The 13815-nt window shown below is 31.8% G+C and overlaps 6 protein-coding genes across 7 annotated transcripts; 3 read left to right on the top strand and 3 right to left on the bottom strand.

The window, feature by feature from the left end:
• Positions 1 to 86: 86 nt before the first annotated feature.
• On the bottom strand, positions 87 to 2144 carry LOC123672678 (sarcolemmal membrane-associated protein-like). Of its 2 annotated transcripts, none has more exons than XM_045606885.1 (4): positions 1997 to 2144; positions 1059 to 1284; positions 772 to 999; positions 87 to 617 (listed from the first exon to the last, which is right to left on the bottom strand). In XM_045606885.1, exons 2-4 carry the CDS (start codon positions 1239 to 1241, stop codon positions 183 to 185), a joined length of 846 nt encoding a protein of 281 aa, XP_045462841.1. In that variant the 5' UTR covers positions 1242 to 1284; positions 1997 to 2144; the 3' UTR covers positions 87 to 182. The 2 variants fall into 2 exon arrangements, with proteins under 2 accessions (XP_045462841.1, XP_045462842.1); XM_045606886.1 differs by lacking the exon at positions 1997 to 2144 and adding an exon at positions 1285 to 1381 and having other exon boundaries at positions 1059 to 1218.
• A 155-nt stretch (positions 2145 to 2299) lies between these two features.
• Positions 2300 to 4600, top strand: LOC123672676 (histone acetyltransferase KAT8). Its single transcript, XM_045606883.1, has 6 exons — positions 2300 to 2542; positions 2602 to 2699; positions 2894 to 3075; positions 3151 to 3598; positions 3939 to 4183; positions 4312 to 4600. Exons 1-6 carry the CDS (start codon positions 2350 to 2352, stop codon positions 4526 to 4528), a joined length of 1383 nt encoding a protein of 460 aa, XP_045462839.1. The 5' UTR covers positions 2300 to 2349; the 3' UTR covers positions 4529 to 4600.
• A 553-nt stretch (positions 4601 to 5153) lies between these two features.
• On the bottom strand, positions 5154 to 6995 carry LOC123672677 (protein CLP1 homolog). The gene has a single exon (XM_045606884.1). The coding sequence runs from the start codon at positions 6899 to 6901 to the stop codon at positions 5642 to 5644; it is 1260 nt and encodes a 419-aa protein (XP_045462840.1). The 5' UTR covers positions 6902 to 6995; the 3' UTR covers positions 5154 to 5641.
• A 253-nt stretch (positions 6996 to 7248) lies between these two features.
• LOC123672674 (ER membrane protein complex subunit 3) lies at positions 7249 to 8261 on the top strand. Its single transcript, XM_045606881.1, has one exon. It carries the CDS (start codon positions 7367 to 7369, stop codon positions 8087 to 8089), a length of 723 nt encoding a protein of 240 aa, XP_045462837.1. The 5' UTR covers positions 7249 to 7366; the 3' UTR covers positions 8090 to 8261.
• Positions 8262 to 9147: 886 nt separating this feature from the next.
• LOC123672673 (protein GPR107) lies at positions 9148 to 12435 on the bottom strand. The gene is made up of 7 exons (XM_045606880.1): positions 12149 to 12435; positions 11974 to 12084; positions 11775 to 11920; positions 11533 to 11722; positions 10794 to 11450; positions 9835 to 10109; positions 9148 to 9656 (listed from the first exon to the last, which is right to left on the bottom strand). The coding sequence occupies exons 1-7, from the start codon at positions 12224 to 12226 to the stop codon at positions 9512 to 9514; spliced, it is 1602 nt and encodes a 533-aa protein (XP_045462836.1). The 5' UTR covers positions 12227 to 12435; the 3' UTR covers positions 9148 to 9511.
• A 257-nt stretch (positions 12436 to 12692) lies between these two features.
• On the top strand, positions 12693 to 13750 carry LOC123672675 (motile sperm domain-containing protein 1-like). Its single transcript, XM_045606882.1, has 4 exons — positions 12693 to 13027; positions 13078 to 13241; positions 13299 to 13417; positions 13493 to 13750. The coding sequence occupies exons 1-4, from the start codon at positions 12898 to 12900 to the stop codon at positions 13710 to 13712; spliced, it is 633 nt and encodes a 210-aa protein (XP_045462838.1). The 5' UTR covers positions 12693 to 12897; the 3' UTR covers positions 13713 to 13750.
• The last annotated feature ends 65 nt before the right edge of the window (positions 13751 to 13815 follow it).

Below are 13815 nucleotides of genomic sequence, written 5' to 3'. Positions count from 1 at the left end.
ATTTATTTACATTATACATTATTTATTTACATTATATATTATTTATTTACATTATACATTATTTATTTACATTATACATTATTTATTTACATTATATATTATTTATTTACATTATACATTGTTTATTTACATTATACATTATTTATTTACATTATACATTATTTATTTACATTATATATTAATCAACTTTTTTTATCTATGAGCTTCTTCTCCAGGTACTCCATCTCCATCTGCTTGCACTCCATCTCTATCTGCTTGCACTCCATCTCTTTCTGCTTGCACTCCAACTCTTTATGCTTGAACTCTAATTCTTTCTGCTTTAACTCCATCTCTTTATGCTTGTACTCTAATTCTTTCTGCTTGCACTCCATCTCTTTCTGTTTGCACTCCATCTCTTTCTGCGTGTACTCCAGCTCTTTCAGCTTGTACTCCATCTCTTTCTGCTTGTACTCCAGCTCTTTCTGCTTATGCTCCATATCTATATTGACGTTCACCATTTCCTGAGACAATTTTGACGAAGTTTCTGGAAATGATGTAGAGCTCATTTTCTCAGGCGTTTCATTCAATCTGTGATCACTTTCTGGACACCTCAGACAATAAGAATGATCTTCAGGAGTCTATCAGAAAAAATATTAATAAAATAATAATAAAATAGGAAAATTTATGATAGAAACAGAAATGGGGAGTTCCTAAGACTAATTTGTCTTGCACCTATTAAAGTAAAATGCTAGATGTTTTAAAAATTCAGCTAATTAGTTCACCTTTACTTACCTCTCCGATCACTTCTTCCCTTAAGTTTATTCCTTCATCAAATACAAATATCTCCCCAACATCAATATAATCCCCTGTTCTTGTTGGGTCAGAAGGGATAATTTTAATCACTTTGTTTTCTACTTCAATCAACTCAACTGGAGTAGGTGGTTCCCCTACTGTCTGCCTTGAGTACTCTCTTCTAGCGGCATCCTTCATTTTCGCTCCCTTCTTCAAATCTTGCCAAGTCTGTTTGGAATCAAAAATTCAAAATTATTAAAAATTAAATTGCTATCAGATACACTCACCTTTCTCCATCTCTTCCAATCTTTTTGGGTGCCGTTTGGGACTTTGTTTAACCGGGAGGTGATTTCCTCCCAAAGACTTTGGGCACTTTTAATAGTAAAATCTTGTGAAAACCTTCCACTACTTAATCGCGGATGATCCCTCACAAATTCAACAAGCATCCTTTTTTGTACGTGATACAACATTTTAGTAATATAATGGTTAGTTCTACAGTAACCAGTAATTCACCTGAAAAAATACTTCGTTAATCTTTGTTAATCTTCGTTAATCTTTGGCTCTCTCCTAGAATTTCAGGTACCAGTGATCACAACATTCACAACTCCTATAGGATTGAGCATAGATCATTTCTCTATGGGATTAAGAGAGATCAATGTTGCCAAACTTAAAGGCAAACTTGAAACTATTTTTCTCTAGTTTTTTTTCTAGAGGGTGGCTCTTCTAACATAATATTAAGTTAGCAGTGCCACCCAGAAATCAAATCGAATGCCCCGAAAAGGCAATTGTCGAGTATTTGTCGAAGTCTATCTGAAATAAAAAACCGCAAGAAAACCATTTCCTCATTATGGAAATCACAATGCAAATATTGATTTTTAGGTTATGTCATTGTCATTTCGTACATGAGCCTTATTTCTTCCAAAAGTAAATTTAACAATTGTCGAAGGACCGAAATATATTTGTCGTGAACAAAAAACAACGACAATTGTCGCGCTGCTAATTTTTCACTTCTGAATAATGGAAATATATTCAATTTGTAGGTTATTTTACCTAAACTTTATAATGCTGCCAGATGGCTCAATTCAAAAAAAATTTGCTAGTGTGGTCAATAACAAAACATGTTTATCTGCCATGGCTACGAATGAAACACATTTTGAGGTTATGTTCGAAATAATAAACACGGCTTTTTACAAAATCTGGTGAATGATATAGGATTCAAACTTACTGATATTAATCTTGTTCCTTCTGTCTATCAATTAACACTAAAATCGTTCCGAACTTAATCTTATTTATGAAAATAAGTCAACTTCTTCAAGAGCACCATACTAACACAGATTACTAGCACTGACTAACTAGTAATCTAATCTGTGTTACTAATCTGAACGAAAGTTTGTTTGGATTTTGAACACTGACAGGAGAACTAAAATGGCGGCGTGACGTCACACTAGTAGAGAGTATTTCGTCCGAAAATTTACTCTGGCAACCCTGCACAAGTCTCTCTTAATTGACATTTATCTTTATCATTTAACAATTTTCTATGCATTCTTCGCGTATTTCGGCTTGCGCATATTAATTACCATGAAAATGTCTGAATCTGAGATTTCAAACGTAAACAAAAATTTGGATACAAACGAAACAACTAATATGAAAAAAAAATCAGAAACTGACACCAAACCTTCAGTGAATCAAGATGAAGATTCCGAAGGAACAGAAGAACAACCTTTGGACATAGGAGAAAATTATGTAGTCCAAAGATCTGCTGATTCCTGGCGTGAGTCAAAACAGTCTCCCTATTAAAAACTTCATTTTAAATCTGCATCACTATTTTAGATCCTGCCGAAATAATTCAAACTAGATATAATGACACAGAACAGCAATATGAATATTATGTTCATTATGATGGATACAATAGGCGATTGGATGAATGGGTAGGTAAATTCAGTTTCAATACCAAAACTGTTTTAGCAATGAATTGAATTCTCAAAGATATTCCAAGTATTGCCCCACTAGTATAGCTGAAATATGAATCTGACAAGGTAGTGATTTGAAAAATTGGGATCATTATAAAATCAAATCATTCCTTTCGATCTCTGTAGTATTCACTATCACCACTAATTTTTAGGTACCAAGAGGACGAATTATGTCTTCTAGATTCAATATGGGGGAAGGTGGTCAAAAGATGAACTCTGAAAAAGGTTGGAAAGATGGACCAGTTGTTACAGATTTATTATCAGATAGTACAGACCGAAAAATCACAAGAAACCAGAAAAGACGGCACGATGAAATCAACCATATTCAAAAAAGGTACTGAAAGAAAGTAAAATGCTTCTTGTGTCATATTCAATGACTCTTACAATTATTATTTTTGATTTTTCACAGTTATGCTGAGATGGATCCCACAACAGCAGCTCTTGAGAAGGAACATGAACAAATCACAAAAGTTAAATATATAGATAGGATTCAAATTGGAAGATTTGAAATTGATACATGGTATTTTAGTCCATATCCTGAAGAGTATGGTAGACAGAGCAAACTTTGGATATGTGAATATTGCCTGAAATATATGAGATTGGAAAAAAGTTATAGGTATCACATGAGCGAGTGTACCTGGAGACAACCTGTTGGAAAAGAAATTTATCGTAAAGGCACTCTTTCTGTGTATGAAGTTGATGGGAGAGACCACAAAGTTTATTGCCAAAATCTATGTCTCCTTGCGAAGTTATTTTTAGATCATAAAACACTTTATTTTGATGTTGAACCTTTTCTGTTTTACATATTATGCGAAGTTGACAAACATGGTGCCCATGTTGTTGGATATTTCTCAAAGGTGAGTGAGATTAACATCTATATTTATAAAACAAAGTCAGGTTAGTTGCTCTAATTATAAATTGAGAAAGGCTAGACCGATTTTATGTCTTTGACTTGTCTACGTCTTGAATAGCAGAATCAACTACAATACAAAAAATCCTGGGTTGCATAATATTAACTGATAGTAGACATTTGGATATTTTTTATAGGTTATCACACTTTGACACATATGTCAGATGTAGATCATAGAATAGAGTGAGGTTATAATTGGATTAAAAAGATTGTTCTGCATTCGAAAGAAAGTGAATATCACAATTTTAATATAATTATTGTTCCAGTAATAAATCTCAAATTTTCAGGAAAAAGAATCTCCTGATGGTAATAACGTTGCCTGCATTTTGACATTGCCCCCTTACCAAAGACAAGGTTATGGAAAATTGCTCATTGCATTCAGTTACGAATTATCAAGACTCGAAGGCAATGTCGGTAGTCCAGAACAACCTTTGAGTGATCTTGGAAAATTGAGTTATCGCAGTTATTGGAGTTGGGTTTTACTTGAAATCCTAAGAGATTTTAGAGGGACGCTTTCAATTAAGGATCTAAGGTAAGGACTAAAAATGTATTTTTTGTTTTAATAATAATAATAAGTTCAATTCACTGTTGAATAGTTCAAGGTCAAAATCAATTTTGTTCAGCCGCTGTGTACACCATAACTCTGTATTTTTTTTTTAGTCAGATGACTAGCATAACTCAAACGGATATAATTTCTACGTTGCAAAGTATGAATATGGTGAAATATTGGAAGGGACAGCATGTTATTTGTGTAACACCGAAATTGGTAGAGGAGCATATAAGATCCAGCCAATACAAGAGACCTCGTTTATGTGTAGATAACAGTGCACTCAGGTGGACACCACGCAGACACAACAATAAATTAAACAAAAAATGAATTGGAGTTTTATTTTTTTGAAAATTGACTGTTATTGTTTGAATTAATGTGATAAAGTTTTTTTCATAGAAATGTCTTATTCTTTCACTACATCCCACTCTCACTAAAGTATCTCTATCTAAGTTGAATTTATAATTAGATTCCTGATATAAATTTCACAATAATATTTTGTTGGTTGGTTGGATTTGATTTCTTTTAAGTTTTTCTCAAGAAATTTTCATCAAAAATTAATATGAAAACGGAAAAAGTCAAAGAGATCACCAAAATGCAATTTTACTTAACATGACATGATTGATATATAACTAATAATGTTATATAAAAAAGCGTATTTTATTGTAGAAAATGTCAAAATTCGTAACAAAACCCTGAACTTAAAGTAACGATAATACAAATAACAAACATGATATTAAAGTTAAATAAAATGAATTTTCTTGTTAATTGTGACAAGGTTGAAACAAAATGTTCCGAAACCCAATACTTATTCAATCATTTTAGAAAAAAAATTACAATAAGTTTTTCAATTCCTTTTTTAATTTTTTGACTTATAAACTTATAGGGCTGCAATATAATTTATTCAAGATATTAAATAACCTGAAATTTCATATAGGGATGAAAATAAAGAATGCAAAAGTAATTTCATTTATTGCTAAAAAAAATTACAAAAATTGACCTGCCTAATCATTTTCCACATTATAGATAAATATACATATATACAGGGTGCCTACATCTACTACTCTTTATGCACCATCGCAAGGTAAGTGAATATTCTCCATCTGTTCTCTTTGTCTTCAACTCTGTCACAATATTTCTGATAATGTGTAGAATATGATCCTTTTAGTTTGCTTTGCAATAATGAAATTGCATAATATTCTGTTTAGTAGTTGTATCGGGTTTAAACTAGTCTCCCTTTTATCTCTTCTATTGAAGTCCATTTGGAATTGGTAATCAATTATACCTTCAATGCTGGAGATTCCATAAGTTGAGCAAATATTACAATGAATTTCCTTAAGTATTCTGTAGTTTTTAAAATTATTGTGCGAACTGAATGAATGCTATTCACAATTTCAACTTTATCCCACATAAACCTCATATATGGGATAAAATTAATTTATGTTATTGGCTATCCATAAATTGTAAATCGGATAATACCAAAACGTTATTTGGTAGTGGCTTAGGCTGCGGTGACAGTAATGTTACTGTTTGTCTCTCTGTGTCAATATTTGTCACACAAACAAATCCCGCTACTTGTGTTTTTATAATTTCCTCTTCGTCTTCAGAAAAGCTAACAGCTAATAAATGATGCAATAGTCCTGCATTAGGTGTTAGCAGTACTAATTTTGTCATATGGTCCTTTGGTTTCATCCCTAAAGGTAAACATGAGTCTGGTAAAGGTGGAGCTCCAATCCTATAAACTTTCAAATCAGACCATTTGATTTCAAAGGAATGAGGGTACAGGGAGTTTTTAGGTGTTCCATAAAAATATTCACGAATTCTTTGGTTTCTTGAATCTGCTCTCACATTTTTCGATCTTTCAACTACTCCACCACTCTTTTGGAGAAATATAACTTTGACAAAATCTGGCATGTCTCGTACTAGCTCATTGTACAACCTTTCTTGATCCAAAACTAAGACTACATCTACTTCAAATACTTTGGAATTATTAAGAATCATTTTATAGCCTTCGTTTTTCACCCAACCACAAGTGTTTATTACAACACCTGAAGCTCTAGCTCTCTTATTAACTTCTAACTTTTCTTTAACAGATGCAGCTAACTGAGTAACGAGAACATTCATCAGAGCTGGATTTTTATCAAGACTTTTATGTCCATAATTAAATACTAAAGGGGCTTCTTGGGCAAATCCTTCATCTATTGATGCTGGCCTTTCTATTAATAGAGCTCCAATTGTACCTGGAACGCTTATTGAGCCCTGCCCAACATCTAAGTCTACAAGTATAGGTCTCCTTCCTTCTCTAACAGAATAATTCAATAATATTCTGGCAAGAGTAGATTTTCCTACATCACAAGGACCTACAATCATTGCAGTTGGTCCTTTAATATTTTCTTTTTCTGCTTCCATTCTCATATTTTCTAAGGCTGCATGACAATTTGAATATACTACCATAGGTGTTTCCTTCGCAACATAAATTACATCAGTTTGGCCGCGTATTTCTAAAGTACAACCGAACCAAGTGAAAACGGCAATTTTGGCGCCAGCTATGAATTCATACAATTTTCCTTTCACAATTTCTGTACCAAACACTTCTGCTTGGCCTGAACGAAGACTAAGATATACTTTGGCCGTTTTGGATTCAACTTCGAAACGGAGCTCTTGGTCGGGTTCCAATTTAAATTCCTGAATTTCCTCTGACATTGTGAACTGTATAATTTTCAATTTAATCTAATTAATATTTCTACAAATCTATTCAAATTCATAACTGGAAATGAACACTAACCAAGAAGATCTGTCAAAAGCACAGAATGTATAATAATTTTCTTTCTCAAACAGACTGATCTTCAACCTGTTCTCCCTAATTGAAGAAGTCTGAATATGAGTTCAGTCGAATTGATTTTCTTTAGAAATATGAATTGAAGTTATAAATTTAATATACTCATCTTAAGATTATTCAATTAATTAATACTTTCGTTTCAAGTGGTTGGCATCTGTGGTTAAGATATTCTATGCGCCGTATATTTGTTTTTAGCCTCGGCGTTTAATGCCCATTAACCAGTTCATTTTTCTAGTTTTCGATTACTTCAAAAATTTTTAGGTTATGTCAAATTAAAATAAATACTGACATTAATAGTCATTGAAAATTGAAATAAAAAGGAAATAATAATGACTGCTGACCTAATAGTCGATCATGAAATAAGATTATGGGTGTTCCTGCCTATTGTTGTTATCACTTTTTTGGTAGGAATACTAAGGCATTACATATCTATACTCTTAACTAGTCAGAAAAGAGTAGAGCTACAACAGTTGCGAGATAGTCAACTAATAATGCGAGCTAAATTGTTACGAGAAAATGCAAAATATATTCCAAAGAATTCGTTCCTCATGAGAAAAGGAGCATTCAATAAAGAGGAAGAAGGTTATTTAACTCAGAAAAGACCTAATAACAATCAAAATGTAATGACTGACCCTTCAGTTATGACTGATATGTTGAAGGGAAATGTAACTAATGTCCTACCAATGATAATCATCGGTGGCTGGATAAACTGGATGTTTTCAGGATTTATCACAACGAAAGTTCCATTCCCATTAACGTTAAGGTTCAAATCGATGCTTCAAAGGGGAATTGAACTTTCCCATTTAGACGCCTCATGGGTATCGTCTGCTTCATGGTATTTCTTGAATGTTTTTGGATTGAGAAGTATATATGCTTTGGTTCTCGGAGAGAATAATGCAGCCGACCAAAGCAGGCAAATGCAAGATCAAATGTCTGGTGCAGCTACAAATATGCCCCAAGACCCTAAAATACCTTTTAAAGCTGAGTGGGAAGCTTTGGAAATATTAGAACACCAATGGGCTCTAGCCAATGTAGAAAGCACCCTAATATAAGTAAATTAAAATTATATAAAATTCTGATTTATAGTGATTTGATGTTTCCATATTTATCGACATAGCAAATTGATTAAATAATTCTGTATCCATTTTATGCCTACTTAAATAATTTATGTAACTCCAGCAAAAAGTTTTACTCAATAAAATTAATAATTTCGTCATAATTGAACATCGAGAATTATTTTCATTGTAATCACTATCACAAATTAATTATTGAGATGTTTTATTTCCTAAAATAAACTTTTGGAATTGTGAGTAAAATTATTTATTATTCTCATTATTCTTGACCCAAAAGTTAATAACTGAAAATTTAAAGAATTTTTTGAGGAAATCAGCTTTGAATTATAGGAATCAAATTCTACTATACTTGCCTTCGAGAAGTAATTTTTTTCTGAAAAAAATTATAATATTTTACTTTGTGGTCACTTTCAAAAAAATTCCTTGTAATAGCCTTAACTTCTGCAATTTTCATCAGGTTTTGATTGTCCCAGCAGTTTCACTATTGCCGGCCAAAAGTGTTTTAGGTTCGGAAACTAATTGCAAAATTTTCACCACTTTTGTAGTGAATTTTAACAATTTCAATGTTTTGTTGAAACTTTCCATTTTTAGTAATGATGTAGTTTTCAATTTTTATTATTATTTATTTACGACATGTACATATAGGTATATAGCAGAGGACGAATTTTAGACAAACTATAAACATTTTAAGGTAAAAATTCCCTCAGTCGTAAATTGTTTTCTTGAGTAACAACAGGATTCATGAATATTATCTTCACAATGAAAATAAAAGACATAGGTGGCATTAGTGTCACTTATGTAAACATATTCATGAATATGAAAATATATAAATCTCCCGGAACCTCACTACTTAGCTTTCTACTCTTCCAATTTTGATGTTTGGCTTTTGGGAATATACATCACGCGTTATATATGCGTTTTTCGGAGTGAAAGACAAGGTATCATATTGGAATCCATTGGCAGAGTATTTTTTAAGGGTGGTGTCAAAAAACATGAAAATATCATTTTTTTAATGGGATTTAATTGAAGTATACACATTAGTAATAATTTAAATTTATTGATGATCCAGTGGTACATGATATAAATAAAATTTATAAATCTTTTGAAAATGTGTGAACGATTATCATTGGTGACTTTGTATCACAGTTGTAACTCATGATTTCAAGAAATTGTTTAAGTAACCTTCTAGCCTTAGAATAATAAAAAAAAAAAATTCAGCTCTACAACAAACAAAAATATTGAAGAAACAACTTTATAAATATATATCAAAAGAGAGTTTTTCATTTCTCAAAACCACATATAATCTTTAACCTCTCGTTTGTCTTTTCAAAAGAATTAGAATCCTAAGTATAAGACTAAAAAAAATAATGTACAGTTTGTCATCGTTCGTTAAATCTGATTTTAATCATATTCATGACTACTTTCCATTTGATTCAGTAGAGCATCCTTCTCTTCTTCTGTCACTTCCGTCATATTTAAAAGGGACACCTTATTCTTTCTAGAGTTCACTCTACTCAAACCTTCCAGAGCACCAGACTCTGTGATCCTAAAAAACAACAGTTTAAGTATCAAGAACGGTAAGTCTTGATGTTTATACAGGGTGTCCAGAAGTCAACGTCAGGTCATAAACAGGTAACAGGCTGAGTCATAATAGTCATAAAAAAAATCTAAGTGTTCAATCGATTAAATCTTGCAATATACGTATGAACTTTTGAAAAACTTACGCCTGATCTAGATCATCATCTTCGTCGCTCACCGCGAAATAGGGATTATGTGATGCCGGTCTGAATTTGTACGCTGTGAGGACAAAGAAAACATAGGTTGACATCTCTCTGAACATTTCGTCCAGCCACTCGTATTGGAATGGCACAGCCATTTTCAGCAAGTAGACAATCATACGGGTGGTATAAATGTAGCAGACGATCATGACGTAAAAATGACGAAATAGTTTCAATTTTTTCAGGTTCATGGCTGCTTTGTCGTCTGTGAGGGAAACCTCCTAAAATACCAATATATTGTTGAATTAATCGAACCGGAAATCCTCATGCTCTATAAAAATATCATGGTATACAGGTTTTTTTTTTAAGGTATGGAGTAATTGGTTAAAACAAGTATTCAGTTAAAGTTTCGGTGGCATATTTGATTTCGAAATATTGATTTCAATAAAAATTCAATGAATTAGAGAAAATAATGTATAATATTTGTGCAGAAGGCTCGTTCAAAAATTTGGTTCGTTTCTAAATTTTGAACTTGTGGAAGAATATGCTTTATGTACTTGTAATATAAAGGGTGCTCTAAATCGGAGGTACAAAGGAAAATCAGAGATTCACTGGATAATTTTGAGAAAAAAAAAACCAAAAACATGGCCCGCAAACGTTTTTTTTTTCGAGATACAGGGCGTTTCTTTTATTCCCTCTTTTTTGTGATGATTATACCAATTTATCGAATCTCTATTAATCTATGCTACAGATTGGGATCTTTATAATAATTCAGATTCACTGAGGTTTACTAGAGAATTGTTTGAAATTTTTTTCTCAAAATCAGTAGCAGATACAACAAAACTATAAGAAATCAAAAGTGTAATACTAAACCAAAGTTTTTTTGTTAATTTTCCACCAAAATAAAGTTCTGGAGGAAAGAAACGGACACTGTTTATCAAACACTAATTGTAAAGATTCCTCACCTGCAAATGTCGAATAGACCAAACGACAGGAAACAAAATGCAGCCACAGCACAGAAGATCGACCAGGATAAATATTCTCCTCCAGGCCAAATGTTCTTTTGTACCTTCCTCGCTCTCCTCAAGAATAATTTCCGCTACATTGGCTAGAACTTGGAGAGGAATTACCGCCATGAACAGCCTTTTCTCTTTGGGTGCCAAAACGTGCTTAATGAATGTCCATCCAGTACCGATGAGCACTAAAACCACGAAAAGAAGTGCCCCTTTCAAAAGATGGGCTATGTAGAACAGCACCGCCCAAGTGGCTATGTGTACTCCTAAATGTTGGATGTAATGGTAGTTAACTCCATGGAAAGCAAGCGATATAGCCTTAAGGAAAACAAGCACAGCCATCATGTAATGTATTTTGAATACGGGATGTTTCGATTGGTGTAATAAAAATACCCAAAACATTCCGGATAGCATGAAGAGTATGGACATCATGCAATAGAGGGCCGGTAAAGGCATTTCACCAGCTGACAAGAAATTACTCAGGTTGCTTTCAACAATCTGTATGGTGAAATCAACAGATACCTCTTCGCCTTGATCGTAATTTTGGCAGTTATGGAAGTAAAGGTTGTACAATCCTTCTTCTTTAATACTCGAAATTGAAATTGTAAACTGCAAAAAAGTTAAATGAATACTATTAATATATTTACCTTACTTTTACTTTATACTAGTAAGTCAATAGGAAAATACTTGCATTTGTATTGTAATACGTCACATCTTTTATGGTTTCAGAAATAATGTTGAAATTATAATCATCACATGGAGACTTTTTATCCCTCTTTCTCCTTTGTTGTTGTTTCACAATAGTTTCCATAAAGTTTGGAACATCATCTCTACTTTTGTAAATGTGCACAATGGCTTCCTTATCACATTTCACATGTAATCTACAAATCATAATTTCAAAAATTTAGAATATTTTTTCTCCAACCAACTCACTTTTTGTTTTTCAAATCAAGAATGAAATAGAAGACTTCTGCACCATTTTGTTTAGTTATAGGTTCATTTAAGATACATTTTTCTTGATGATTGTTCAAGTAAGGATTCATTGCATCGTTTACAGTTCTATCTAAGCTGAATCCAAACTGAAAAAACATAAATACTTAAACCTAGGAAATCAGACAATATCAATACTCACTGTTGAATTTTCATTTTCAGGATTTGCTCTGAAATTTCGAAGTTGCACATCAAGAATTCCTCCTTGGTAAAAACCAAAGGTACTGAGAGCTATGTATTTACGAACATCATTCTAAAAAAAAATAGAGAAATATGAATCATTTGTTTAAGTATAGTCAATATTATTTCTAACTTACATTAAGAGTTAGAGTATGATTACGTGCCGAACATAACGCACAAATTAGCAAAAAAATGAGAAATTGGAAAATGTTCATGGTAGAAATGGTTGAAATCTATCAAAATTTAAAACATTTTTTATAGGTAGCCTTATATCTGAAAGTTTTCTTTAAAGATAATCTGTAATATTTTCTACATAATAAATCACATTAGTGATATCAATGAATTTTTAACGATCTGAAAAAATTTTTTCCAATTATTCAATCTCTTCAATCATTGATTATCTATTTCACTTGTTTTGATTTGACATTCCCAAAAGCCGAAATTGTCATAGGAGTCCCCACTGAATATTATTTATAGGTTGTTTAGATCTAACAAAAATTTTAAATTATAATTTCTCAATAATATAATAAACTGAAATTTGTCGTATTATCAATTCAATACATTTACAAAATTAAAATTATCCGATTGATTCAAAGACTATTTGACAGATAGCTATCTCTTTATATTAGTTCACGTGGCCAAAGATAATCCCATAATCTCTGAACCAAGCTTAACATAGACCATAGGTCAACAAAATAAAAATGGAGAACACACAAAATTGATTGTTCTTTTTGTCAAGTAATAACAACAAAAATCGTAACTAACAAAACTCAATCTCTTTCAATAATTACAAAATTTTTACTTAAATCTCACATCGAATTAATATATATATATTTTATAAAGACTGAACCTTTTTATTTGACTTTAAAAATTTTTATTTACTAAAATGGCAAAAAAATATCCATTTCCTGTTTTTGTCCTTCCCCAATCGATCAAATTTAAATTAAATGGGAAAACAAATCATAAGGAATTATTTACTGTCTATAATCCATATGGATTTGCAATAAAATATAAAAGTAAGTAGATTCATAAGTTAATTTCTTTGTTATTTTGGTATGTTTTGTAGTTTATAGTACTTGCTCTTTTAAGTACTCAATCTCAGACCCAGAAGGAGAAATTCAACCTGACAGTTCAGTTGATATCATCGTTAGACATAATGCACCTACCATTTCAAATTGTGGTACTATAGATAAGTTCCGAATAAATACATGTGATATAATAACCGAAAAGGTATGATATGAATACTGAAAAAAATCACTATTATTAATTTAATTTACACAATTCTAGATAACTGGAAGAAAAAGTATCGAAGTTATTCTTTTGGAATGTGAAGATGAAATTGCTACTGAGAGTTCGGCTAGACGAACTGATTCAAGTTCAAGAGAACAAATGCGTGAGCATAATATGTAAGTATAAAATTTTATTTTCATTCAATTCAACTAATATAGATAATAAAATGTCTTAACAATGTTTTCTTTCAGTCTTGTAAGTAAGAAATCGTTTGTGTTCATTGCAACTATTGCAGCAATAGCAATGTTAGTATGGCTACCGTTGAAAGATACTGGTGAAAAACATGATTCACTACCTGATTATTTACATCTGACTTGTATCTCTAAAATTGCCGTCTCATTCTTGATAGGTGCCATAAGTACTTATCATCTTTTTTCTTTTCATAACCATAACCGTGCACTGACTATGTGATATAAAAAAACGAAATATATTTCTTATTTCTGACTGAATATTCTTGTTTCATTTACTCTATTCATATGTATTCAAGGCATGAAGAATAATACCAGTAAGTATT

Source organism: Harmonia axyridis, chromosome 2 (assembly GCF_914767665.1).
Source record: "Harmonia axyridis chromosome 2, icHarAxyr1.1, whole genome shotgun sequence".
NCBI lineage: Eukaryota > Metazoa > Arthropoda > Insecta > Coleoptera > Coccinellidae > Harmonia > Harmonia axyridis.
Note: the sequence above shows the minus strand (reverse complement) of the source record. Positions and strands in the feature narration are given on the sequence as shown.